The sequence below is a fragment of the Selaginella moellendorffii genome, unplaced genomic scaffold (genome assembly GCF_000143415.4).
Source record: "Selaginella moellendorffii unplaced genomic scaffold, v1.0 SELMOscaffold_86, whole genome shotgun sequence".
NCBI lineage: Eukaryota > Viridiplantae > Streptophyta > Lycopodiopsida > Selaginellales > Selaginellaceae > Selaginella > Selaginella moellendorffii.
The window spans coordinates 356,363-382,292 of record NW_003314347.1 but is presented as its reverse complement, the minus strand read 5'-3'; the positions used below and the strand labels follow the sequence as shown (position 1 = coordinate 382,292).

Below are 25,930 nucleotides of genomic sequence, written 5' to 3'. Positions count from 1 at the left end.
AAAAATAACCATTTTGAAACATTATGTAAATTACCACTATAAAGAGTGGCAAGGAGATTCAATGATGTCACCACTTTATGCTACTTCTACAATCATTTGTGAAGCTAAAAAAGAAGGATTGCTACAAAAATGTGTAAATATTTTAAAAAGTGTTTATTTCACATATCATTTCATTTTTTATTACAGAATATGTAGACATTTTTTTAGAAATATTCATTTGGTATAAAAGAGATTCAAAATAAATAATCTTCTACTCATCTTTATAGTAGTGTTATTCTTATTTATAAATCCAATTGATCAAATTGAAATTTATAATCATAAACATGTTTAAAAATTTATCTACACTTAATAATATAAAAGATAACTTGCAAAGAGCTAGAATTTTCAAAATCAAGACTTACCAATTAGCTTTAGCTTTTTTAGGAATTTAAAAAAGTTAAAGCTAGCAAAATAAAAAAGAAGACTTAAAATATTTAGAATCTCCATGCTTATTTTGTTATAACTCCACTCTTTCACTTTTAACATTTAACTTTTTTGGCATCTTTTATAGTGTAATCCTAGTATGTTTATATACATTCCACTCCTTTTTGTATTCATGGACTAAAAACAATTTTAAACATTTATCATCTTTAGCATTAACATCCAAGAAAGCACAACCAAAAAGCATAATGAAACACTTACCATCATAACTGACAATGACTATGTTAAACATTATAACCATTACTTTAATTTGTTTGGCAAGAATGTTTAAACCATTATCCAACCTCATAAATTTTTTATAAATAAACTTGATATGTTTTATGCATTAAAACATTGCTCTTTAAATACTCACTGATATGTAGAGAGTGGTAGTAATTTCAAGGAGCTTATTTCCATATAACATTGCACTTTTGGCTTTTCCTTTTTTTTAGCAGGAATTCTTTATCAGCTGCTAAAAAGTTGTATTGTAAACTATACATCCCATCAAGCTAGTCATAGAGAAAACCTGAAAAAAATTTGGAATAAATAACCACAAAAGGAAATATTGTTTAGCAATTCACCTATTATGATCCGGCATCAAAAGACAAAGATCTAGCAACCCTAGACTATGCTATGCCACTTCTTAAAGTTCCTCACCACCCAACCACCCTCAAGCTACCTCAAAAGCTCTATTGCGCTGCCACTCCACTATAAGCCCTAGGGTAGGTTAAGTCCCTTACGCTAACATGCCTTAATATACCCTTGAGTCTCCCTTTGACCGACGTTGACCACGTGGTCAAAGCTAATGCCTAACAATTCTTCACCCCCAACAAAGTCCTTGTCCCAAGGACAAGTTGTACCGGTGATCACCCTTTTTGGGGAACCCTGCTCAAGCTCTTGGTCCATCCACAGCTATATACATCAAGGAGGCATTGTGCCCGTCACTCCGAGATAGTACACATTTCAACTAGCTGACATAAAATACTGGATGAATTTTCACCCTAATTGGCAACCACACCCGATAAGCTACTTTACCAATGCGCTCCAGCACTTTATATGGATTAGCATATCGATAGAAAAGTTTATCACTCTTCCCTGTCCATAAAGGCACTAAGGTGTTCTACCGCTCACTTGACGGAAAGATCACCCACACAAAGATGAGATCACCCACTTTATATTCCTGGAATTGGCGATGCTCATTAGCAAACTTCTCCGCTCTATCCTAAGCTGCTTACAAATTCTGTTTGCACACGACCAGAATCTCATCAAGTTTTGTGGCTAAATCAGTTGCCTTGGAATCAAGCTTATCTTGAACGTCCTTACTCAAATGCAATCCCAACTCCACCGCTGTTTGAGGATGCCTTCCAAACATGGCAAAGTAAGGACTTAGCTTGGTTCCATTGTGTTGGCTATTGTTATAAACAAATTGTACCAACGGAAGATATAAATCCCACTATCCTTGCTTTTAACCAATGCTACAATGTAGCATATCCTCCACCACCTGATTCACACGCTCGGTTTGCTCATATGTCTGAAGATGATTTCCACTCAAGAGTTTCAAAGTCACTTGCACAACCTTTGCAAAGCTTTTCCAAAATCCACTAGTGAACTTTGAATCTCAATCACTAATGATGTCCTCTAGCAAACCAAAATCAGGAAAAAACCTTCTCTAAGTAAACCGCAGCCAAGTCTGAGGTAGTGACAGTCTTTTGAAAAGCCAACAACCACACATACTTTATCAACTGATCCACTATGACCCATACTTGCTCATTTTGCATTTGTGTTCGTGGCAAACAAATGATGAAGTCCATAGAGATACTACACCAACGACTCTGAGGAATAGGTAAAGGTTGCAAAAGTCCCCCCGACTTCTCCCGTGGCACCTTAACCCGATGACAAAGCTCGCATGATTTACAATACTTGAGGATATCAACCTTCATATTCCTCTAATAAAAGTTGCACTTAATCAACTCATACATCTTCTTTCCCCCAAAATGACCGGCCTCTGGATTTTAGTGGAATAAAACTTGAGTAATTAACACATCCACCCATGGCAAATATACATGGCCATTGTAGTAGAGAATCCCATCCACCAATGAGAAAGGGGCTTTCATCTGGTCTCGCAAAGAGGGTATCTTAGCATCTTGAGCCTGAGCATGCTCAACCAATTGCCCAAATTCGCTGACCACCTTACTCAAATGATGACAAAATTGTGTTTGTAACGTCGCCATATGACGAACACGAGATAAAGCATCTGCCACCACATTTGATTTTCCCAGACGATGCTCAATAGGAAACTCCCCAAACTCCATAAGTTTAACCATCTAACGAGCTTGCCTAGTGTTCAACTCTTTATGTGTGAAAAGATACACAAATGGTTTGTGATCTGTCAACACTACGAACACTGCACCATAAAGATAGTGCCACCACGTCTGCAAAGCATAAACAATAGAGAGTAAATCTTGCTCATATATGGAATAGTGTTGCTCCCTAGAATTCAAAGTTTGACTCTCATATGCAATAGGTTGTCCCTCTTGCATGAGAACTCCTCCCAATGCATAACCACTCGCATCACATGTCACCTCATAAGGTTTCGATGGATCAGCAATGTGAAGCACTGGAGTCTCACTTAACAATCGTTTCAGCGCCACAAAAGTCTCCTCTTGTGACTTCTTCCACTCGAATGGCACATTCTTGCATAACAACCGTGTCAAAAGAATAGCCACCTCTGCAACCTTATGCTGGAAACATTAGTAGTAACTAGCCATACCAAAAAAATTGTGCAACTCAGCCACTGTAGTCGGTGTAGGCTAGTTTTCCACCACAGCCACCTTTCTTGGATCCGTCTTGACACCCTTAGATGTTACAATATGGCCTAAATATTCCACCTCCGACTTTGCAAATTCACATTTGCTCTTCTTCGCATAAAGTTTGTTGTCTCAGAGTAACAAAAGAACCTTGCGTAAATGCATCTTATGCTCCTCCATATTCTTGCTAAAAACAAGAATATCATTCAGGAAAATCTCCACAAACTCATGAAGATAATGCCTAAATACCATCGTCATTGACCGAGTAAATGTGGCTGGTGCATTTGTCAAACCAAACGGCATAACTGTAAACTCAAAATGTCCGAAGCTTGTGTTGAATGCTGTCTTGGAGATAGATGCATCATCTATTGCAATCTAATGATATCCACTCCTTAGATCAATCTTGGTAAACACTCGTGCTTCACCAAGCTTGTTTAGAATATCATCCACATGTGGCATCGGCATCTTATCCTTCACTGTCTTCTTGTTCAAAGTGCGGCAGTCAATACACATTCATATTGAACCGTCCTTCTTATTCACAAGCAAGACTGGAGCACCAAACGGAGACTTACTTGGCTGAATAAATCCAAACTCAAGTAATTCCTTGACTTGTCATTGAACTTTTTGCTCCTCCACATAACTTAACCGAAATGGACGTTGGTAAATTGGCCGCGTCCCCGGCTCCAATGTAATCCCATGCTCCACACCTCGTAACGGAGGCAATCCATGAGGAAGTTCAGATGGAAAAACATTAGAAAACTCGTCAAGTACATCCCGTACTACTACTTCTCCCCCATACATGCCTTGGTCTCCCAAGTCATGAAAAAATAGCAAGTAACTCAAAAGCGTTTTTCCATTACGACAAACCTACTTCAAAGATGTAGTAGAGAGTATAACAACTGGTTCGCCAAACCACACATCTTTAACGCTACCATACTCTAGCGAAATACGCTTAATACTCCACTTTATTTCTGGATCCACGTTCACCATCCCAAGAATGAGATCCACATGATGGATATCCACGAGATAAAAAGTCTCCACAAATGTGGTTTTGCCAACCAACACTTCTAGCCCCTTGACACAAGTATCGAAATGCTGAGTAAAGGTAGTTGCACCTTCCACTATGTATGGAAGAACTCCGCGTGTGACCAGGCCATGCTCTGCAACAAACTTTGCCGAAACAAAGTTGTCATCGCTCCCACTATCTAGTAAAATCCGCACTACATCGCCACGGAACACGCCCTCCAACATTAAAGCTGATTCACGCATATCCTCGAGCTCCATCTTGTTCCATACACAATTGAGCTGATGAGCAACGATCGAAAGTCTCTTCCTTTAACCGGAATGGTCGTTTTCGTCATCCTCATGCTGCAAAGTTTGCAACTTTTTAGTATCTGATTTACCGTGAGAAGAAGATTGGCCATTTTTCTTGTCCTACTGTTTGTTCTTCAACTGCGGATAATCAGCCTTGTAGTATCCAAGTTCGCCGCAATGATGACAACCCTGTCTATAATTCTTTACAAAGAACTTCTGCTTCTTGGACCCTTTTGCATCCGAAGTAGTCACCACTGACTTCAACTTGTGATGCTTGTTCCCATCCTTGTGTCCACAGTGATCATCACGACAATTCTCGACAGAAAGACTCCGTGAATGCTTGTGAGACTTGTGCTTGTCATTGTCAAGTCGACGAGCCACATCAAAGAGCTCTTCCAAACTCTTTGTATGATGAGAATGACGCAAGTGTTGCCGCATGCTCTCATTATGTAAGCCATCAATGAAGTAGGACTTGTTCTGATCTGGATCCTTCGTTGGAACATGACTAATCAAGCGAGTAAGTTTTTCAATATAGTCCCCGAGTGTCATTTTCCCTTGCTGAAAATGTTAAAATTCTGTACAAGCATTCTCCACATCATAATGAGGGGCAAAACGTAAACGGAAAGTAGCCTCAAATTCATCCATGGTAGACACTAGTGGTTTCTTATTCGCAACATGAGACTCCTCAAGCCAATTCCACTATCGAAGACCCGCATCACGCAAAACCATCAGAATAGCCATTAAAGCCTTTGCATCTGGAGTTCCCTTAGCAGCCAAGAACTTCTTCACATTGGCTAGCCAAGTGAGACACTCATCCACACCACCATCACCGGAAAAAATTAGAATTTTGAGTCGATCTACCAAAGAAGGCTTACTTGGAGTGCTACCCTGTCCAACCTCGAGTGCCTCAACACGCCCACACATGATATCTATCATGCCATGCATCTCGTCTTGCATCTCTTACTGATTTCGATTAAAGGCTCGCAGCTCATGAATCACATTTTGAATGGTCCAAATCTCTATAACTTTGTCGGCACTATTGTCGGCACCACTATTGACAATAGGATTCTAGCATTCAGTTTGGTCGGCCATCGCAACCAACTACTTTGATATCAATGTTATGATCCGGCACAAAAAAACAGAGATTTAATTGCCCTAGATTATGTTATACCACCTCTTGAGGTTCCTCACCACCCAACCACCCCGAGCTACCTCAAAAGCTCTACTGCACCACTGCTCCACTGTGAGCCCTAAAGTAGGTTAAATCCCTTACCCTAACATGCTTTAATATACCCTTGAGCCTCCCTTTGACTGACGTTGACCACGTGGCAAAGCTGGCACCTAACATCACCTCTGAATCACCCTTGTATCCTCCTCACAGCTTGTTCAACGTCTCTAGCAAGCTCTTGTTAGCTCAAAGGGCAGTGACATGCCAGAACCTCTTCCCTCCTCATCTGACACATGCTCTTGAGCTTGACTTCCTCGTAATGAAATATGTCCAAAAACACCATCACCCCTTGCAATGTCCTCGATCTGCCCATTCCAATCCAGAGGTGTAAGCACCTGGATCACACCATCCTTCCATCCCTATTACCTTTCTAATAATGACAGTGCAATGGCTCAGATGGATCCGACAACCGACAGTGACGATTAACTACTCACCGTTTCAAACATGCATGAATCGGTCCTGGCCAGGAAAGAAAAACTCTGGAGAAAGTACAACATTTGTCGTAGCTGTGCACCATTAATCGTGGTACACTGGACATAAGTGTAGTTGCAAGTGTAGACAAGGATCGGCCTTGAAGCCATTCTAGGAGTGGTACAAGTCAACATCTGTCATAGACGATCTTAGTGTTTTGTTGTTGCACCTCTGCATTGTGACACTGGTGAATGAGCTCTTTCCCCAAGAACTTTGACCAGATTTCCCTTTAAAAAGAAGTCCATAGCCTTTGCAGTGCTGCTTTCCTTGTGCAGATCTAGTTTCTTCTGGACTAGGTTGGTTTTTTCAGGGACATGGAATTGCAGTCATTTCATAAAGGTTGGTTGCCTCTTGCCTTCCCAGCTAAACACAACAAGAGAGTAATTAGTGGGCTATTTGTGCCATTGTATAATCTATGTTGATATCTTGTCATCACATATTTGTTTTGTGATCTTAAAGCAGCTCTGACAGCCAAGCCTGGGAGAAATTTAGTACTACCAGAAGACACCATTCATGATTCTTCACAAATTTCTTTTAAATACTGCACAACTCTTGATAGCGTCTCAAGAGACAACTATATATGAGATCAGAGGTAGAGGCCATTAGTTGCCTTCTCCACGCCCAAGACGAGCGTACTATCAGCCCAAACAGTCAGCTGCAGATGGTACTTGAAAAGATAAGTTTTCAACAGATAATCAGGGTCCAAGAGTTATGATTTAATTCAAGACACCATTCATGAAATTTCTTTTAAATACTGCACAACTCTTGATAGAGTCTCAAGAGACAACTATACATGAGATCAGAGGTACAGACCATTAGTTGCCTTCTCCACGCCCAAGACGAGCGTACTATCAGCCCAAACAGTCAGCTGCAGATGGTACTTGAAAAGATAAGTTTTCAACAGATAATCAGGGTCCAAGAGTTATGATTTAATTCAAGACACCATTCATGATTCTTCAACGAATTTCTTTTAAATACTGCGTCTCAAGAGACAACTATATATGAGATCAGAGGTAGAGGCCGCTATACCTATTGGAAGCTACCTCTCAAGATTATTCTTCACAAAATTCTTTTTTTTATATACTCAATTTACTAAAACATTAATAATAGAGAATTGAAAGAGAATGTTTAGTCAACGATTAAAGAATATCCTAGAATATATATAGAATTTTTAAGAATTTTCATTTGGCGTAGAAAAAGATCTTCTAAGCTTTGTTTTTCCGTTGCGAAAGAAAATGCCGGTGGAGAGGAGGACGAGCATCGGGTCTTGTTCATCCACGGGATCGAATGCCCTGGCTGTTCGGCGAGATCGGCGCAGGAGGCAGCCAAGCTGGATGAAGTTCTTTGGGCCGGAGCACCTCCAAGAACGCGATTGCTGGTTCGCTGTGCACAAGATCAACAGCGGCGGGCTGGATTCGCTGGTTGTTCACAACGCCGTTTCCAAGGCCTGCTTCAAGATACCCCTGTGTGGCTCTTTAGGTCGTCTCGGTGGAAGTGGAAGCGATCACACCTTCACCAGTGCCAACAGTGGCCTTGTTTGTACCTTCAGAGGACAGAGGTACTTGAACAATTGTCTTTCTGTGATATTATTGTGTAGTTCTCGTCCACTCTGTTCCTTCTCACGGATGATTTCTTCAGGTTTAGTCAGAAGCCAGCCTTGATGCACGTCTTCAATCCTTTCAAATCGGAGGCGTTCCAAGTGACTATCCCACCCAAGACCGTCATCTACACCGCAGCTATTGTTCCCAAGGCAAGCAGCTCAAAAGAGTTCAGGGTGGTAGCAATGGCCGAATTCGGTGAAGTCACAGGTGTTTATATATACGAAAGCGGGACGAAGGTATGGCGGAGGTCCTGGGAGTTGGAGTCGCTGCAGTACCTTGAGTTTTATCCGTGCAATGTCATGGTTGGCAACAGGTTCTGCTTCTTGGCGAAGAGTGGCAGAGACGGGTATCTGAGGGTCATGTTCTACGACATGGAAGCTGAAGCCTTGACAGATTCACAGCCTGGATTTCTTTGGTGCGGATGGTGTGGAAGAGTACGCGGAAAGCATTCGCATTGTGGAGCCCAATCTGTTCCTGTGCAAAGGCAAGCTGACTGTGGTGGATACCGTTGTGACTGGCTCACCGTCTTCTGGTCGCGACGAGGATGAAGATGAAGAATACTACCCAGACGTGGATGATTACTCGGAAGTGATTATATGGCAAATGGATGAACAGGCTTACAAGTGGGAGACAGTTGCAAAGATGCCAGATGATTTGTGGCGCAAGCTTCACGTCGGCTGTGACATGTATTCCAAGCTCAAAGTTTGTGGAGCCGGCAAGTTTGTTTTCATGCAGTTTGTGCACTGGACTCCTTGGGAACATCGTGCGGCCGATGAAGACGCTGTAATTTGCAACCTGGACACTGGTGTTTGGGAAGAACTCCCTCCAAAACCACCCACAATCATGTTCAGCCGGTGCCTGGATGTTCTTATTCTGGATCCAGACCAGTCCTTTGCTCTTTGAGTTACGTCAACGCTTTAGTTTGCTTATTATGAGGTTTGCTAGTGACCATGCACAGTAGGAGAAGAAGTAGGAGGCAGAATCTGAATTCGATGAGGTTTAATCCATCGTTTTGCTAGGCACAATCACTGTACACATGCAACTCCGAGAATCATGCACAGTGACAGGTGCTTGCGGTTGCTGAATCGGCCTGCTAGAGAGCCATGCACAGGCAATTCGTGATTGAAATCGCATCCAGATGTAGACAAAAGGCGAATGCTATCATTCAACTTGATACGGGTTTCACTGCATATAAGACTGAATTCAAGTTCGGGGCTTTTCTGTGGTTAGGAGAGTACATATAGTTTTCTTTTACCTCGAGCTACTTTAAAGTGTAGTTTTTCTGTGCTCGATAAGCTTGTCCACATGACATTACAACCCATACTCGATGTCTTTGTTCTTGAAGTATTCTAGCATTTATCAATGGAAGAATTTGAATTAATAAGTGCAGACATTTCTGAATGCTAGTAGTCATTATATTCCCACTTCAACATAATATGCCATGAATAAACCAAACTTCCACACCTTGGAAATGTATCCAGTTACAGAGCCTCGACCCAGCTTGCAAGTGGACATCCATAGCAGCTTCCTCCAAGTCAGTCCCCTCCTCTTTAGCTGCAAGAGAAATACGCTTTGAGCGCTCCGACAAACGGTGAAGAGTTTGGAGCACGCTGCTTGTATTTCCGCTACTAACTCCAAAGCCGTATCACCCTTGCTGTTCCCTGCATCATCCTGTGAGCACTGCGAGTGAATATTGGCCATTCCCTTCTCTATCCGTGGATTTCCTTCTTTTCTTCGTCGGCTGAAGGTGGTGCGAGCTTTCAGAGCAGGAGCAAAGTCGAGGCATTTGGTTGGCAGCCGTCCTCACTGATCCATTCGAACATCTCCAAAGCCAGCTCTGCTTTGCAAACGTGTTCTCGACATATCGCAGCTCCAGAACACAAGGCTGTGAAAGCACATCCTGTCGAAAGTCCACTTTGCTGGGTATGTAAGTGTGGAAGTTCCGAAGGATGATTATCTCCAAATGTTTTTAACTAAACAGGAAGTCTAGATTCTACATACCGCGGAAGACCAAGTGGATCTCGTCAGGCTCGTTTCTTAATGCTCCTCCGAGCTCTCAGGACCTTGTCTCGCATTTTCTTGAGCTCCTTTGCGCTTGGAGAATAGAGATCCAAGGTTGTAGAATCTGCAAAGTACGAGATAAAGCCAAGAAGGAAAAAAAAGGCAACAAAGAGTTCGCGTTTTACCTTCGGATCGTTGCTCCTCCTCTCTTGCTGCTTTCCTCCTGCTGATCTCCACACTGCATGCGCTCTTATCTCTCGGATCCTTGCATTGGCTAACAGTTTCTTCGTCCGACTCCAAGAGCGCTTGCTTGAGTTCCTCTCGGAGTGCCGTTTTAAGATCCCCGGACAGCTTTGCGGGCACAGCTTGGATCTGATCGAGCACTCGTTTGATGGTGCCTTCCTCCTCCTTCAACTTCCATTCACAAGAAAAGCAAAAAAAACATTAGAACTGGAATAGAAAGAAAGAACTCACCATGAATGAAACCTTGCGATTCTGGTCGTCCAGAGAGTTCCGCATGGAACTGATGCTCTCCGCAACCCCGGCCACGAGATTTTCCAGAGCAGCCAACCGCTGCTCGATCGCTTCGTCCGATCGAATTGAGACTGGCAAAGGGACCAAATCCGTGGCCGTGACCTGCGATTCTCGCCTGGATTGCGAGAAGCCCTGGGAAGAGAAGGATTCCTGCTGGCTCTGCGACGGCTGCGATGCGTAGCAATGCGGCGGCGGCGGCGGCAGCGGCCGGGAGCGCGAGAAATCCAGCCGCCTGTGATCGCCGCCGCGGGGGATCTGGCGCTCAAACCTGTCGTATGATGCGCAGAGGGACGCGAGCTCGCCGGCGCTCGGCTTGTTCATCCCAAACCTCCTCATCACAGGACTAGCTAGGGTTTTGTGCCACGGCGGGAAATTTAAATTTCCAACGAGCTCTATCTCAGTGCATTAGAACTTCCTCGTAAAACTTTGTCAATTCCTTTCCTTGCAAGCCATTCCAAAAATCGCGAGCCTTCATCACTTTTCTTCCTGGTGGCTGGACCTCCAAAATCTGGAAGAACGAAGAATCACACACGCGAAACAAAGAGAGGAAAGATCGAGCGCTACCTCCAGCCAAGAGTGGTCACCGCATTCCACAAGCATCGATCCAGCGTTGAGTAGAATGGAGCGAGTCGATGGAAATCCTGACTGGCAAACTCTGGTTGTCACGATCTTCATCTCCAGGATCTCGCGATCGTTGCTGCTCGAGAGATGGAACTTTGCCTTGGTCCCAGGCCATTCGGAAAAAGCTCGCACCTGGAAAAATCGATGCAGTGTCTGGATATATTTCTTCCTAAGGCTTTGGGTACCTTGTTGTGGATTATAGCCGCAGGCTCCTCGAATGAAAGCCACGCTCCCTCTACACCAATCTAAAGAAAAAGGAAGAGTTGATGGAATAGCAAAAGAATTTGACAAACCAACCTTGGGAGCGTGAGTGGCGCGAGAGTGATCTTGCTCCGTAGCCCGACTTCGTCCCGTTCCATCCAGTAGATGTGGCATTTCTCTCAGCAGCAAACACGTCCCTAGCGCAGAGCAAAAGAAGAAATAAGAACTCTTGTCCTTGTGCAAAGAAACTCAAGAAAACTTCGTACATTTTCACAAAGCTCTACCTTTAGAGAAGAGAAGATCTTGTAGCTCAGGTGCCTGCGAGAAAGAAAGAGAGAAGCAATCTAGAAAAAGAATATGAACACCTTGCGTGCAAGCTTTACCTTAATGTTTTCGTCCACTTCAACGCTTTCAGAGGCTACAACAGGGCCAGAGTCGAGAGCTCGGACTGTGTAAGCGACACTCACGCCAGTAACCTTCACTCCATCCTACGAAAAGAAGAAAATACTGAGTACTCAAGAGACAGCTTAATCCACGAAGAGCTCCTCACCTGAATGGCTCGCTGCACTGGAGCGGCACCTCGATACAGCGGCAGCAAGCTCGGATGAACATTAACAGTACCTTTGAAAAGAGAAAAAAAGAAAAGAAAGAAGAACTAAGTTGGACACAGATGAAAAGTTTAAGAGATATGATGCAAACCAAGCTTTGGAATGTCAAGGAACTTCTGAGAGAGAATGTTGCCGTAAGCCGCAGTCACGCAGAGATCCGGCTCCAAACTCTTCAGTTCTTCCAAAAAACATTGCTACAAAAGCCCAGAAGTCATTCGTTTTCATTCCATTTTCAAGCTCTCACCTCACTGGCTTTCTCTGGCGAAAAGATCAAGTGTGGAGGGAATTGCCGGTCGAGAGCTCTTTGGGCGACTAGAGATGGCATTTGCTTCTTGCCTCGACCTCTGGCTGCTGGCGGCTGCGTGACGATCCCAGCAATCTGGATCGATCATCTATAAGTAACACAAACTTTTCTCTAGAGTTTTCTCTAGCAATGCATGCAAATTCTAAGCTACGCACCTCGAATTTGGAGTCTTTAGCCGCTGCGGCGTCTAGCAAAGAATCGAGGACCTTTGCAGCGGGCTGGAAAGGGCAAAATAAATTCGAAAGAGGAAAGAAACGAACAAAGAATCGTTACACACCTCCGGTGTTCCAAGAAAAACAAGGCGAGATTTGCGCCCACATTCCTGGTGAAGAGATCGCACGACCAGATCGTGGCGCTTGAGAGCTTGAGGAGATTGCGCTAGAAGCCATGGCCGCAAGCCAAGCATGCTTCCCAAAAACCTAAATTTCTCTTTTGTGACCTAGTCTACTTTGATTGACCAATTGACCGTTGAAACTTTGGTACCGACGTGGCTTAGTCTGGATCGCACACGTGGAAATGGCCAGTAACTGAAAGACTCGATGCCACACGTTCTTCGTCTTCTCTCTTGGGTTTCTTTTTCTTTCCTTCTTCGCAGAAGAAATGCCCACTGCACGATCTTCCTCCCATGGCGCCGTCCAATTGGCAATGCCCAATGTGGTGGACATCTCGCCCTTCCGGAGCTTCCACTCGGCGGCGCAGCAATCCATTCCCTCCATCTCCGGGGGAAATTCGCGATCGCTGGGCCACAATCCAGGGCCCAATTGCTTCGCCCCACAGGTGCTCCAGGCTGGAGATCCACTGCTGAGCAAGCGCGCCGTGGAGGTCGCCCTGGATGCCATTGGGAGCTGCGCGATCGAGAAAGTGATCAATGATTTGGTCGCGGCGATGAGGAATTTGGGAGCGTCGGCCCTGTCAGCTCCTCAAATCGGTCACGCGCTCCAGGTAACGAAAAATCCGCGTTTTGGGGCAAATTGGGATCACTACTATCGTGTTCGTCTAGATCATTGTTCTTGAGGATCCAACCATCCAACAGCCTTCCAAGCTCATGGTTCGTGAAAAACTCCTCTCTCCTTCTCTCGCTCGCATTAAAATCCCATCTTCTTGATTCCTCGCAGGTGATTATAAATCCAAAGCTCGTAGTGATCCATCCGGAGGAAACCGAGACGTCGCTGGAAGAGTGTCCAAGGTGAGTGAAACAACAAACTCAGAGAAGAAAAAAAACCAATTTTTCTTGTCCTCTTTGCAGCGTCTGTGGCTACTGTGCTCTCGTCGAAAGATTCTCGAGAGTGAAAGCTACCGGATTGAACAGGAGGGGCGAGAAGATCCAGATTGACGCCAAAGGCTGGCTGGCTCGGGCACTTCAGCACGAAAGCGATCACTTGGAAGGCATTCTCTTCGTCGATAAGATGGTACCAAAATCCTTCCGGAGTATCTCCTAAAGGGAGCGCATGACACATTCCTGTAAATTGATTTGTAAATACTGTGTGATATGATTGTGTGAAATAAAGAAAAGCTCGTCAATACCTGACCATTGCAAAGGTCTTATTTTTCGGGGATCTTCTTCGTTCCTCAAGCGACGTTCACTTCTCTGACTGGAGCGTCGACGCCACAGATCTGACGGACTTTGGAGATGATTTTGGCGGCCAGCTGGGGTTTGTAGCCAGTTCCACACGCAGCCAGGTGCTTGGGAGCTAGTGCACGATCGAAGTAGAATTCGCCCGACTTTAGTTTGCTGTTTGGCTGGAGCGACAGCCACACTATTGTGTCAGCGCCTTGGTCGATAGTTCTGAGCTTGCCTTGGAATCTGCGGGATGGAGTCAGCTAAAGTTCGTCTTTTGATCGAGGAGCTTACTTCTCTCTAAATGACGAGAGGCTCTTTGCAACCCCTTCTGTGTCGACCCAGCCAGGATGCATCGTATAAAAGCCGACACCTTTGGATCCATACAACTTTGCCCAGTTTTCGGTCATGGCAATCTGAAAATCACGAAAGTAGTTTAGGCTTCCCAGAAAAACTCATGACTACCTGGAGTCTCTTGTTACGCGAATACTGGACAAGACCATTGAACTTGTCATCTGAATACTGGGGAAGAACAACACACAAAGACGATCAAGGCTTATAAAAAAGAGATAGGCTGAGCTGAATACCTGTAAATCTTCGGTGAGTGAACTTCCATACATGCCTCCAGACGATACAGTGACCACTCGCGACTCTGGAGCTGCTTTCTCAAGCGCAGGCATGAGAAGTTCCGTGAGAGTATACGAAGCAGCTATATTCACTGCGAAGTTCAACTCCAACCTGTAACACCAGTAGCAAGAATCGTCATCTAATCCAGCAAATGCAAATAAAAGACCAAAGAAGAATCACTCACCCGTCTGCTGTAGTCTTGCGTTCGTGTTCCATCAGCCCCGCATTGTTCACCTGTAAAGCCAAAGTCACAACATTGTTTCTCACACAAAAAATCGCGTGTACCAAAACATAGAGCGCCTTGTCCATGCTGAGAAATCTCGTGGCCAGCTCCTTGACTTCTTTCAGTGAAGATAAATCACAAAGCTGGAGAGACCAGGAAATTGTTCTCCTTCATCGTAAAACAAAGAAAGAAACAACTCACCTCCAGCTCAACTTTGTCATTCCCAGTCTTTGACTTGATCTCCGAGACAGCTTTCTCGCCTTTCTCTTTGTTGCGACACACTAGAAAGACGTTCGCACCCCTGAAACACAGAAGAGAAAGAGTTCCTCGTTTCCTTGCTAGTAAGAGATCCAACGAATGCTTCAAACCTGGCAGCCAGAGCTTCCGCCGATGCAAATCCAATTCCTGTATTGGCCCCGGTGACCACACAGTTCTTCCCAGCCATATCCACATCCAAGTCCTCTTTCTTAAAGCCGGCAGCATGCTTCCTGCAAGAAATCACGATCAATCACGATGGAAGACACCGAAGTATCACACAAGGAACTCACAGGAAGGCCGACCGAGTGAAGTAGAGCGTCCCATAGAGCGAGAATGCGGTCGTTCTGTAGGCCTGGAATCACAGATCAGAAAAATCGATTGCGCAGCGCCGGTGGAGCTAGCTTACCTCGACGATCCACATGATGATCTAGCGCCTGCGAGGAAGGAGTGGCTGCACTGATTTGTGGCAAGAGCCTCTTGACACGCCATTGCCACGCCATTCCTTTCCCTCTCATTAGATTAGGGCAAAGTGGTCAAACTGAAAGTTTACTTTTATGGCCATGCATGGAAAAATTCAATGCTAGCTTTGTTCTAAAATGCTATGCCATGACTTTCAAGAGCCCTCTGAAATGGGGTCGCACAAGCTCTCCAAAGCTATGGTGGCCAATTCTGACCCTTAAGCCTTCGCGAATTCCTCGACCAAGCGATCATTCTCGATCTATAGCTATGATCTCACAACCAGAACTGGGCAGATTGGGTTATCAAGTTTTGCAAAGTATTTGGTGACGGTGCTCAGTGCAAGAAAGGGGACGCTCTTGAGTTTCTCGTCACACACAAGGGTTTCACTCTAGACTGAATTTATCTTAGCATGGTTCCACTTTGTTGGAAGTCTGGGGACTGCGGTCTTACATTCAGCAAGTATGTTCTCTTGAAAACAGGAAGTTGAAAGTCTTGGCTTTGTAGCCACAAGACTTGGAGGAGAATTCCATGCATCGCCACCTTGTTGGGCTCTTACCAGTTACTATAGAAAAACTTGGAGGCCTTGTTTGTGTAGAGAACTTCGGCTTCTTGAGTACACTTCAGTCGGCACCAAGCACGGGCCATTTCGCAAACTTGAGAAGTCACCTTGGAGTTTATCTTATGTGTTGACATGAAATTAATATAGTTCATGCCTTCCCCATTATCTCTTCTGTTAGCCGAGCCAACAGTGGAGATGCTCAAAGACTGTGGAATCATTGCATTGCAAGAAACGAAATCCTCTTAGAATCAAGTGAAAACCGGAGAGATATATACAGTCATGCCCAGTTTTCACATTCCAACCCAAGCTCTAACGTTGTATTGAAAAACAAGAAAAGCCAAACTCGTGTTTCGTTAGAAGCCAGCTAAAACTCGCAAAATGAGAAATCTCGGAAGTAAAGGAAGAAAGAGAGAAACTGCAAACCCGGAAGAAGCTCTCTCAGCAGTAGTACATGTAGTTCCGGACTTCAGGAAGTACCTCAGGCAGCCTACACTCCGCGGCCGCAGCGCGAGCAGAAGAAGATCCAGCTCCAGCGGCAACACTGTCGACGTGGAGCCGAGACCGGTAGGCCACCAGGTGAGCGTAGTACGCCGGAGGTATCACCGAGACCGCCTTGGTACACCGGGCATAAGTGTAGCATAAGCTGTTGACGAGCGTCTGGAGCTGGTCGGCCCTGAAGCCATTCTGGTCGAGCAGGACGTGGTAGTGCGTCGGCCGGCTGGTTCCCTGGAGACCCCTGTGGCTGCAAAGGTAAAAGTCGAACTCTCGAGGATGGGTGATCTCTGTGTCCACAACGGTCCCCGGTCTCACGTTGTTGCTCACCACGTTATTGTCCGCCGGGAAGAACCTCGTGTGGTGACGCTTCTGGACGACCACGAAAGTTATCTGGGGACAGTAGTCGCCATTCGGCTGGAGGGTAAGGAACGCCCTCTGGATTGCCTGCACTTCGTTGTTCAGGACGTCGGAGAACTGGCCCTCGCTCACACCATCCCGGAAGAAGAGGAGCCTCTCCGGTTTGAGTCTGGTGTGAGTGAAAAACGCCCTCATGAGGTCGACCACCATGTCATGCAGGTGCTCGATCATCTCCACCCTGCCCCTCTGAGATCTTGCCCGAGCGAGATACTTGACCGCCGATGGCCAGTCCATGCTCGCCACCACCGCGGAGATGGAGGGACTCGTGTCGTCGCGAGCCATGGGATGAGAGACATCAGCTCCAAAGATGATTGTTGGCTTGCCGAGAATCGATGGAACCATGAGTCGCAGATCCTGCGCCAGATCCATGTTCTGGCCTCCAACTTTGACGTTGATCTTCATCGCGAGGTTGGCCAGGTACTGTGACAAACTGTTGTACTCCTTCATCACATTTTTCTTAAGGCACACCTGCGTCACTAGCCCGAGCTCCGTCTCGCACAGCTTCTTCAGGTCCCCGTAAATCTGGTGCTTGGCGTCCATGAGACAAACTACCAGCTGAAGACCTTCCCCGGGCTTGCTTTTGCTAGCGTGATTCCTGACGGCATTCCGGAGTAGCGTATCATACTGTTCCAGCCGACCGCTGGAAGGAGGGATCACGGGAGGATCCATCTGAACTCCAACCGCCACGCACCGTTGGATCAACTCACTGATGAAAGCGTCCACGTCCTCTCTTGCTAATCTCGTGAAGTTGACGAGAGTCCAGCGGCGGATTACTCCCCCTCGAAGAAACCTAGACCGCATCATGTTCCAGCCGCCATCAGATGGCGTGATCTGGTTGCTGCTATACCTCAGACTCGGAGTTGGAAGAACCCTTGCGTGCAAAGACGTCATCGACTTAGCCACCTGAATTCCAAACTCGGCAGCATAATCATTCCTGGAAGCAAAAAAGACAAGCGTGTCAAGAACAAGAGCGCAGAACTTCATATGAAAGAAAACTTACTGCTGAAAGTCGTGAACGTTGCTCATAAGAGTCTTTATGTTCTGCTCTCGAACAGCAGGAATCTGACACGTGAACCTCAGCATGTTTGTTGTCTGCCTCTCGTTGAGCTTTCCCTGATATTTCTGACCGGCAGCCAGCTTGCACACTTCCATAGGCAGATAAGTAGTTTTCCTTCCTTGCAACTCGAGGCAAGGCAACTCGGGATACTGGATCTTATGCTTGTACGTCGTCCAAAAGTAGTCCACAACCTTCACCTCCTGTCCAGAATCAGTTGTGAACGTCAACGCCTTTGTTGGCCGCAAAGACAGTCCCGAAATCCTGTATCTCCGAGGGATGTTCCTGTGCGTGACTTCGACCTTGAGCCGGTTCAAGAGATTTTTGGCCTTGGCTCGATCACCGTCCGACAAGCCTCGGCTTGGGTCGAAGTACGGGAGTGACTTCTTGAGGAACTCGAGAACTGGCAATGCCTCGTAAAATGCTGCTGCAGACAAATCGACGTTCAGCACGAGGCCTTGCATGGTTGGACGAACACTCTGGTAGAATCCTTTCCAGGCCTCAAAACCACCTTCTAGTGCCAGCCTCCCGAATGACGGATCGAAGAAGTTACGTCCACTGGGAACGTACGACTTCATGGGCCACTCTCTCAAAGCCACGTCCAAAGCTTGCAAGAACTCATACGGGGCTTGTAGGACCGCACCTCTGCCTTCGAGGAAGAGGTCCATTTGATACGGGTCCAGCTCCGCGGCAAACTTGATCGTGACTTTGAACTCGCGGGCCCTGCGCCCTTCTTCCTCCGGCAGCGTAACTTTGAAGTCCTTCTGCTCAAACGGAAGTCGCCTCGCCGTGTACAAGCTCTTGCTTCCATCGTAGACGGGAAGAAGGTTGTTTAGCTCTGAAGCCCGATACTGTGACACGAGCTGCCGCTCCAGAGCACGAGCAATCCCTTTCGAGCCAACAGCCGGATGAATGGATACGTCGTAGTGAAAGATGGGTGCATCTTTCACCTTCATCTTGAAGTGGTTCACTCTGATGGTAACCTTCTGACCAACAGTTCCTCGATCAGGCCTTTTAGGAGGTACAAGTGCTTTCGAGGAGGTAGGAACATCACCAGTGCTGCTGCTAGAAACGGGAGCACTCGGGCCAGCAGGAGTTCCCTTCACGTCCAAATCTTTTACTCGAGGAACCAGCGAGTCGGCACTAGCGCTCTGGCCTACAACAAAAGCAAACAAAAGATCACAACTTTGGCATGCCCGAGGGACGAAAATTTACGTACCAGATCCTCCAGGGACAGAGCTCTCGATGGTTTGAGGCCTAGGAGCAGTCGAAGAAGATGCTCCTCCTACAGCAAGAAATTCAAGGAGTAAAGCTCCAGAAGAACAAAGAAAGAGATGCGTACCATGTCCTCCCTGCGATCCAGCAGCGCTCTGGTTGTAAGCCACTCCTACAACAAAAGCAAACAAAAGATCACAACTTTGGTATGCCCGAGGTACAAAAACCATACCAGATTCTCCAGGGACACGCTGAGACCCAGAACTATCGATGGTTTGAGGCCTAGGAACGTACTGAGCAGCCCCGGAAGATCCTCCTCCTACACAGCAAGAAACTCAAGTAGTAAAGCTCCAGAAGAACAAAGAAAAAGAGCGTACCATATCCTCGTTGGGATCCAGCAGCGCTTACGATGGTACGCGGCCGCTGCGAGGTCTCTGGAGGAATTTGTTGCTGCCGACGGTCGCCTAGTGGAGGGAAGGCCTCAAGCGGAGCTCGAGAAGGACCACCTCCTCCAGCTCCAGCTCCACGCCCGCCGCCGCCCTCTCTTCCTCCTTGCCCGCGACCGTCGGGATTTCTCCCGCCTCTACCTCTACCTCTTCCCTGCCGAAATTCCTCTTCTTGACCACGCCATTCCTGCGATGGCGCCCGTCCATCGCCTCCTCCTCGTCCGCCGCCTCGCCCGCCTTCCCGCCGCGGTGGCATTGCTCCTCCTGTCACAGCAAAACCCCCGTTAGACCCTACAGCTCCAGCGGCATCGCCACGATTCTCCCACCGCCGCCAAAGAATCGATCGCCTCGATCAAACCCGCAAGAACCCAAACCTCTTTTAAGGTAGAAAAAAGATGGTACATTTCGAATTCCAAGGTGTCAAAATCCCAAACGTCGGTTCCTTGCTGATGTGGCGAAATCAGAAGCGTCCGCCGTGGCCCGCCAGATTTAAATACGAATCGTGATAAAGCTCGCGCTTTGGTCGGAAAGCGCGAGATCGAATAAAGTGGCTCCGGACTAGCACTAACTAAGGAAGCTTGATTCTTAAGACAGAAGATCTGGAACGTCCATTGGCGTGCTCATCGCAGCCCTCGCATTTAAATGTTTGAAAAGTTACAAGAAATCGCGCGAAGCGATATCATCGATCTATTGGAAATGGCGGCAGCATTAAATCGATTCCACTGCGATTCGATCTCTTCGGATCCGATTCTTCCCTTTCTCTGCCACTCGATTCAATCATTTCTTCTCGCTGGCTAGAGCAGCCGCCACAGTCGCGGACGCGTCCTCGAGAGTTCGCTTCTTCTCCACTTTGTCGAATGCCTGTATGCTGTCGCCATCTTGCCACTCGTTGAAGCCATCCACACCAACACCACATTCCAAACCAGCATCAACCTGGAAATCGAAGAAGAACCATGATCGAATTGGAAGTAGCGAGCAAAGAGAAACTTCGATACCTCTTTGGCGACGTCTTTTACTCGTCGAAGCGAGCTCAGACTCCCAGTGTGCACGGTTTTCTTCCCTCGCTTGACGTGAACACCGCAGCCTTTGGTCAGCTTTCCTTCCGTCACCATGCATCCCGCCACTCGTCCACTTCCACTCGTGAAAACCGCTCGAACCTCCGCTTTTCCAATCGGAACTTCCTCCTGCGATATACAAGTGCGAGTGATGGGAAAATCCACGAGAGAGGAAATGGAAAGAACCATGTACCTGGATGGGCTTCAAGAGACCCTCCATTGCTTGCCTCATGTCATCTACCATTTCGTATATGACTTTGTACAAACGAATCTCAACGCCTTCGCTGTCAGCCTTGTCCCTCACCGTCGGCTGCGTGCGTACGTTGAAACCAATCACGATTGCTCCGCTCGCAATCGCCAAATCTATGTCACTGGCTGTTATATCGCCTGTGCCTTGCATCAAAAACCGAAGCTGGACAGTGTCCTGCGGCAAAACTTGGAGCGCCTCCCTGATGGCCTCCACAGTTCCCTGAGATCAAACAACACAAGCGTATGAAACGAGTGAACGAGCAAGGAAAACAATGCCGGTACCTGAACGTCAACTTTGAGAACAATGTTTAGCTGGTGTGACTCAACACCGGAGTCCTTTCCAGACGCTACAGCACTCGCAAGGTTCGCAAGCGTCACCTTTCCTTCGCTAGCTTGAGAGGCTAGACGAGAATCACGCATGCGTTCTGCGTACTCGGCAGCAGCGTCTCTAGCATCATCAATCGTGTCGCGGATTTCAAATTCGTATCCAGCAACTGGTACACTGCTCAGTCCAATCACCTGAGATAATCGCAGTCAGATGTCGATGCTAAAAGAACTTAAGCAAGAATCGAAGAAAACCTGCACTGCGGTTGATGGACCAGCCTCATTGACCGACTTCCCTTTTTCGTCAAACAATGCTCGCACCTGAAAACAATAACGTTGCTTCGGTAGCTATGCTTGATTTGAAGCTTACCTTTCCATAGCTTTCACCACACAGAACCACGTCTCCTTTGCTTAGTGTACCATTTTGCACGAGTAACGTAGCAACTGGTCCCCTTGCCTTGTCTAAGCTTGCTTCAATGATTGTGCCACTGGCCTCACGGTGAGGATTGGATCTTAAGTCTTGCAACTAGCGGGAAAGCAAGAAAACATGAGCTCCAAGCTACAAGTTTTACTGTACAGTACCTCGGCAACAAGCATGACCGTCTCCAGTAACGAATCAATGTTCTCTCCTGTAAGAGCACTAACCGAAACCATCTGCTCTTCTCCACCCCACTCTGGTGGAACTACACCCGCTTTTGCAAGCTCTTCCTTGACACGATCAACGTTTGCTCCCGGCTTGTCAATCTACAACGAAAGTAAGAGTCACAACGGATGATCTCATATACAAAGAATACCTTGTTGATAGCTACGACAATTGGAACCCTGGCAGCTTTGGCGTGAGCGATTGCTTCCAAAGTCTGTGGACGGGTTCCATCATCTGCTGCTACCACGATAATTGCAATGTCTGTGATTCGTGCACCACGAGCTCGCATAGCACTGAAAGCCTGTTGACGAGAACAAGAAAGCCTTTAGCATTTCCAAAGAAGACATAAAACACAATATGTACCTGATGCCCCGGTGTGTCAAGGAAAACACACGTTTGCTCCTCCCCATCGACTGTCACAGGCACTTGATATGCACCAATTGCTTGTGTGATTCCTCCAGCTTCTCCGGCAGCCACCTGAATCATGAATGCAGAGAACTTCCTACATGAGAAACAAAAAAGAAACGAAAAGAAAGAAAAAGAAATACCTTTGTCTTCCTGATGTAATCCAGCAACGAAGTCTGTAGCACAAAATAAAATCAGAGTGTCAAAAACAAAAAAGAAAGATCGAAACCAAAGTTCTCGTAATTACCTTTCCATGATCAACATGTCCCATGACTGTTACCACTGGTGGACGTCTCTCCAGTGACTCCAAGTCTTCTTCGTCCAGGAACTCTTTCTGCTTCTTGGCCATGTCCTCGACTTTGACAAAGCCAGCTTCGATAACTTCCACTTCGTATTCATTGCACACAATTTTCACAGATTCTTCATCCAGCATCTGGTTGATCGTCACTGCTATTCCCTTCATGAACAAGACCTTGACAACGGCCGCTTCGTTGATAGCCAGCTTACTCGCCAAGTCTCCCACGGTCATTCCCTGCTTCCCCACCTCCAAAATCTCCACTTTCACCGGAGCCGAGGCCTTTGCAGCCTCTGCTCGCTCGGCTTTCCTTCTAGCTTTCGAGTATTTCCTGCCTTTACGTGCCGGACTCACACCTGAAATGCTGATACCAATCTCTTCCGCGTCGTCCATGGCATTCTCGTCACGAGCAACGGTTCTGCGCTTAGCTCCATCCATCACTTCCGATCTTTTCCGCTTGTCATCCCTGGCCTTGTTCGCTAAACCCGGCTTCGATGATGGCGGACCTCCAGCTCCAGTGTCTTTGTCTTTGAGACCTGTCTGCTTCTTCGTTGCCTCGTCACTCTTTGTCGAAGAAGAGCGACCCGAAGGAGGGGGAGGTGTAGCGCTCGGTTCCACCACCTTCCTGAAAGTATCCACTAATCTCGGTCCCTTGGGCGCCACCGGCGGTGCCGCTGGCTTTGGAGCAATCATCGGCTTCGTTGACATGAGAGGCTCTTTTCTCAAAACGGGCGGAGGTCGCATCAAAGGTGGCGAGCTGAGAATCGGAGTTCTTGGTGGTGCTGAAAGTCCAGGAGCTCTAGCCGGAGCTGGAGTTTGTGATGACGGAGAAACTCCTGGAGATGGAACCGGAGTCGGAGCCGGAGCCGGAGCCGGAGCTTGTGACGACGGAGAAACTCCTGGAGATGGAGCCGGAGTTGGAGTTTGTGGCGACGAAGAAACTCCTGGAGATGGAGCAGGAGCTGGAGTTTGGGACGACGAAGAAACTCTTGGAAATGGAGCCGCAGGAGGAGCTTGCTTCGACGCTGATACATCTGTCTGTGAAGGAGCCTTTGGTAAGTCTTGGCTTACCTTCACAGCGGTCGAGCTCTCTGGGGGCTTTGGAAAATTCGTTTGTGGGGGAGTCTTTGGAGCAACGGGCTTGCTCTTCACAGCGCTGCTGTTAGCACCATTTACCGGCGTCACGGGATCTCCTTTCTTCCACCTCGTCTGGAATCCACCTTGTTGTTGGAACGACGAAGAAGCACCCATCGTTCCTGGCTGCTGGAAGGATTGCTGCCTTCCCATCACCGGCCTAGAACTTGGCGAATTCGTGGGAGGAGAATTCGCCAGCCTCTCCGCGCTCTGTAACACTTTGTCCAAGTTTTGCATAGCTCCACCGCCATGGCCCTGCTGCGATGGCGCGGCAGAAGGAGCATTCTCCCTGGGCCGATAAACTTGCGCAAAGCTACCACTACTTCCACTTCCTGGCCTTCTCATCTGGTTGCTCGCAGCGCCTCCATTCGCAGGAGGAGGAGGTGGAGGAGGCATCATCACTGGCTTGGGCCGCGAGAGTGGGATCATCGGCTTTGGCGATGGCTTGAGCAGCGGCATACTCTCACCATCGCTCGCAGCTCCCGCGCTGGGCTTGGCCGATTTGCCACCGCCATCGTCGTCGGCGGCACTAGCGCCATCGGCATCCAACACCCGGACGCGCTCCTCGGCAAATGCCATGCATTTGGAATGCCTCCTGGAGCCGCCGCCTTGCCGGAGCCGCGATCTGAGCTGCGCACCGGGGCTGGAGAGCCCGAAAATCGCCGAGGTGGATGCAGCCGCGCAGTCGGCATCGCCCCTGGGCCATCTCCAGCAAGAATTGTGAGGGCAGACGACGAGCTGCCCTCCCAGGGCACCCAATGCGGCGCTCATTCTTCCCGCAAATTCATCACAGCTGGAGGAGAGCCTCGCACCTTTGCCGCGTAGGGGTCGCCCCGGAGCATCCGGAAGAACCCTAAAACCCGGAGAGAGGATGTCTGTCGCGACGACGCCATAGCGCAATGTGGATACGCATACGTGGCACTAATGGAAGCCACAAACCCTATATACCCGATTCGAATATGGTCAGCGGTCACAATAGAATATTCTCTAGAATGGAATTTGGTCAACGGTCACAATAAAATATTCGCTAGATTCGACTAGGGCTTTGATGCTCCAGAAATCGCGATCTAGAAATGGGCAGGAGCGTCCGAGAGGATACGATCCACTGCGGCGCAGTGGAATCGGACAGCTATATCGCGAATGCGGTGCTGGGGATGTACGCCAAGTGCGGGAGCATGGGCGAGGCATCCAGGTGCGCCGGCGCGATCTGGTGTCGTGGAATTCTCTCATCGCGGGATTGCCGAGAATGGGCAATCGTCTCTCGCGTTGGATCTCTTCCAGCGGTGCGTCTGGCTTTCTTCCAGATCGCTTCACTTCCTCGCGGCATTGAAGGCGTGCTGTGCCTTGGGCTACTCCAAGTGTGGAAGCATGGACGATGCTCGTGGATGCCTTGCCGCGACGCGATCTAATCTCGTGGACGTCTCTCATGTCTGGATACGTCCACAACGGTGAGCCCGAGCTCGCCATAGCTCTCTTCGAGGACATGAAACATAGAGGCTTTGCTCCAGACGCTCCAGCTCTCGCAATCTCCCTGAAAGCTTGCGGCAGCTTGGCCTTGCTCAAGGCCGGGAAGAAACTCCATGGCGAGATTTGCCGGAGAGGTGGAATCCAATCATCCTTGGCTCTGCTCGTAGCTCTTGTGGATTTCTACGGTCGATGCGGGAGCATGGGCGATGCCGAGCTCGTACTCTTGCAAGACTCCATCGCCAGTAGAGACATCGCCGTGTAGAACTCTCTCATGGCTGGATACAGTCGCCATGGAAATGGTTTCTAGAACTTTTCACCGATTGCAAGACGAGGGCCACAAGCCCGATGCTGCGACGTTTGTGGGAATTCTCGCGGCTTGCAGCGGTGCCGGGCTGGTCGAAAGTGCGAAGACGTGTTTCCATGCCATGAAAATCTCGCTCGCCATCGTTGCGGTCCTGCATGATCTCATGAGCTCCAAGTATTCTCTGCAATCCATTCCTAAAACCTCCGATCAAACAATTCCATTTCATCAGACCGGTTGAGCGTGCTGAGCTCAACCGTTAAATTTGAGCATTTCAAATATAATGTCTTATAATCGATTTGAGCAGTTGCCACTCATGGGCATATGCAATTCAAGCAACTGCCATCTCGAAGAACTGAAGCATAGTTATGTAAATTCCAAATGAAGACATTCATTTGAAATAAACTGCTGCTTAAAACAATAGCAAAATAAATTTATATAGTTGATTAAAATAAGGCGAATCAACCATCAGGCAGCTCTATAAATTAAACGTTAGCAGCGCGTTTCCTATAAAAAGGGCCTGTTTTAGGGCAACGATAAAATCTCTAAACCTGATAGCTTAGGGTTCAACACAGCACCGTCGATTTCCCTCTTGGA

General features: G+C 47.5%; 6 protein-coding genes across 8 annotated transcripts; 1 reads left to right on the top strand and 5 right to left on the bottom strand.

Moving 5' to 3' along the window:
- Positions 1-9,808: 9,808 nt before the first annotated feature.
- Positions 9,809-10,751, bottom strand: LOC112341567. Of its 2 annotated transcripts, none has more exons than XM_024661891.1 (3): positions 10,356-10,751; positions 10,067-10,295; positions 9,809-10,005 (listed from the first exon to the last, which is right to left on the bottom strand). In XM_024661891.1, the coding sequence occupies exons 1-3, from the start codon at positions 10,749-10,751 to the stop codon at positions 9,905-9,907; spliced, it is 726 nt and encodes a 241-aa protein (XP_024517659.1). In that variant the 3' UTR covers positions 9,809-9,904. The 2 variants fall into 2 exon arrangements, with proteins under 2 accessions (XP_024517659.1, XP_024517660.1); XM_024661892.1 differs by having other exon boundaries at positions 10,067-10,289.
- A 34-nt stretch (positions 10,752-10,785) lies between these two features.
- LOC9656094 (methionyl-tRNA formyltransferase) lies at positions 10,786-12,598 on the bottom strand. Its single transcript, XM_002987970.2, has 11 exons — positions 12,427-12,598; positions 12,305-12,367; positions 12,090-12,224; positions 11,937-12,039; positions 11,788-11,858; positions 11,621-11,725; positions 11,522-11,555; positions 11,334-11,434; positions 11,222-11,281; positions 10,980-11,168; positions 10,786-10,923 (listed from the first exon to the last, which is right to left on the bottom strand). The coding sequence occupies exons 1-11, from the start codon at positions 12,553-12,555 to the stop codon at positions 10,813-10,815; spliced, it is 1,101 nt and encodes a 366-aa protein (XP_002988016.1). The 5' UTR covers positions 12,556-12,598; the 3' UTR covers positions 10,786-10,812.
- Positions 12,599-12,694: 96 nt separating this feature from the next.
- Positions 12,695-13,674, top strand: LOC112341568 (peptide deformylase 1A, chloroplastic-like). The gene is made up of 4 exons (XM_024661893.1): positions 12,695-13,091; positions 13,150-13,197; positions 13,265-13,335; positions 13,396-13,674. The coding sequence occupies exons 1-4, from the start codon at positions 12,750-12,752 to the stop codon at positions 13,586-13,588; spliced, it is 654 nt and encodes a 217-aa protein (XP_024517661.1). The 5' UTR covers positions 12,695-12,749; the 3' UTR covers positions 13,589-13,674.
- On the bottom strand, positions 13,359-15,326 carry LOC9656093 (dehydrogenase/reductase SDR family member 12). 2 transcript variants are annotated; one of them, XM_002987969.2, is made up of 11 exons: positions 15,222-15,326; positions 15,106-15,167; positions 14,926-15,045; positions 14,759-14,858; positions 14,620-14,700; positions 14,519-14,568; positions 14,295-14,445; positions 14,173-14,229; positions 14,002-14,123; positions 13,674-13,953; positions 13,359-13,608 (listed from the first exon to the last, which is right to left on the bottom strand). In XM_002987969.2, exons 1-10 carry the CDS (start codon positions 15,234-15,236, stop codon positions 13,719-13,721), a joined length of 993 nt encoding a protein of 330 aa, XP_002988015.1. In that variant the 5' UTR covers positions 15,237-15,326; the 3' UTR covers positions 13,359-13,608; positions 13,674-13,718. The 2 variants fall into 2 exon arrangements, with proteins under 2 accessions (XP_002988015.1, XP_024517658.1); XM_024661890.1 differs by having other exon boundaries at positions 13,359-13,953.
- An 840-nt stretch (positions 15,327-16,166) lies between these two features.
- LOC9656092 (protein argonaute 1) lies at positions 16,167-19,801 on the bottom strand. Its single transcript, XM_024661939.1, has 7 exons — positions 19,787-19,801; positions 19,392-19,724; positions 19,247-19,333; positions 19,142-19,186; positions 19,019-19,084; positions 17,746-18,955; positions 16,167-17,679 (listed from the first exon to the last, which is right to left on the bottom strand). The coding sequence occupies exons 2-7, from the start codon at positions 19,714-19,716 to the stop codon at positions 16,272-16,274; spliced, it is 3,141 nt and encodes a 1,046-aa protein (XP_024517707.1). The 5' UTR covers positions 19,717-19,724; positions 19,787-19,801; the 3' UTR covers positions 16,167-16,271.
- A 259-nt stretch (positions 19,802-20,060) lies between these two features.
- LOC9657487 (translation initiation factor IF-2) lies at positions 20,061-24,479 on the bottom strand. The gene is made up of 11 exons (XM_002987967.2): positions 22,384-24,479; positions 22,280-22,312; positions 22,095-22,208; positions 21,883-22,032; positions 21,671-21,832; positions 21,459-21,614; positions 21,344-21,409; positions 21,047-21,283; positions 20,709-20,984; positions 20,456-20,644; positions 20,061-20,393 (listed from the first exon to the last, which is right to left on the bottom strand). Exons 1-11 carry the CDS (start codon positions 24,334-24,336, stop codon positions 20,238-20,240), a joined length of 3,492 nt encoding a protein of 1,163 aa, XP_002988013.2. The 5' UTR covers positions 24,337-24,479; the 3' UTR covers positions 20,061-20,237.
- Positions 24,480-25,930: the final 1,451 nt, after the last annotated feature.

Bases quoted from the DNA above. Each gene is read 5' to 3' on its own strand.
- LOC9656094 (XM_002987970.2), bottom strand. From the start codon at position 12,555: ATGCTTGGCTTGCGGCCATGGCTTCTAGCGCAATCTCCTCAAGCTCTC. The intron at 12,368-12,426 runs GTGTGTAACGAT...TGCCCTTTCCAG, and splicing joins TTTTTCTTGGAACACCGGAG to CCCGCTGCAAAGGTCCTCGA. The intron at 11,726-11,787 runs GTGAGGAGCTCT...TTCTTTTCGTAG, and splicing joins CAGTGCAGCGAGCCATTCAG to GATGGAGTGAAGGTTACTGG.
- LOC112341567 (XM_024661891.1), bottom strand. From the start codon at position 10,751: ATGAGGAGGTTTGGGATGAACAAGCCGAGCGCCGGCGAGCTCGCGTCC. The intron at 10,296-10,355 runs GTGAGTTCTTTC...TGTGAATGGAAG, and splicing joins ATCGCAAGGTTTCATTCATG to TTGAAGGAGGAGGAAGGCAC. The intron at 10,006-10,066 runs GTAAAACGCGAA...CGTACTTTGCAG, and splicing joins GGAGGAGCAACGATCCGAAG to ATTCTACAACCTTGGATCTC.
- LOC9657487 (XM_002987967.2), bottom strand. From the start codon at position 24,336: ATGAGCGCCGCATTGGGTGCCCTGGGAGGGCAGCTCGTCGTCTGCCCT. The intron at 21,284-21,343 runs GTTTTCTTCGAT...CGATTATCTCAG, and splicing joins GTCCATCAACCGCAGTGCAG to GTGATTGGACTGAGCAGTGT. The intron at 20,645-20,708 runs GTACATGGTTCT...TGTATATCGCAG, and splicing joins GTCTCTTGAAGCCCATCCAG to GAGGAAGTTCCGATTGGAAA.
- LOC9656092 (XM_024661939.1), bottom strand. From the start codon at position 19,716: ATGCCACCGCGGCGGGAAGGCGGGCGAGGCGGCGGACGAGGAGGAGGC. The intron at 19,187-19,246 runs GTATGGTTTTTG...CTTTTGTTGTAG, and splicing joins GCGTGTCCCTGGAGAATCTG to GAGTGGCTTACAACCAGAGC. The intron at 17,680-17,745 runs GTAAGTTTTCTT...TTTTGCTTCCAG, and splicing joins AACGTTCACGACTTTCAGCA to GAATGATTATGCTGCCGAGT.
- LOC9656093 (XM_024661890.1), bottom strand. The intron at 15,046-15,105 runs GTGAGTTCCTTG...GATTTCTTGCAG, and splicing joins TTCACTCGGTCGGCCTTCCT to GAAGCATGCTGCCGGCTTTA. The intron at 14,569-14,619 runs GTACACGCGATT...TTGGCTTTACAG, and splicing joins ACAAGGCGCTCTATGTTTTG to GTGAACAATGCGGGGCTGAT.
- LOC112341568 (XM_024661893.1), top strand. From the start codon at position 12,750: ATGCCCACTGCACGATCTTCCTCCCATGGCGCCGTCCAATTGGCAATG. The intron at 13,092-13,149 runs GTAACGAAAAAT...GTGTTCGTCTAG, and splicing joins AAATCGGTCACGCGCTCCAG to ATCATTGTTCTTGAGGATCC. The intron at 13,336-13,395 runs GTGAGTGAAACA...TCCTCTTTGCAG, and splicing joins TCGCTGGAAGAGTGTCCAAG to CGTCTGTGGCTACTGTGCTC.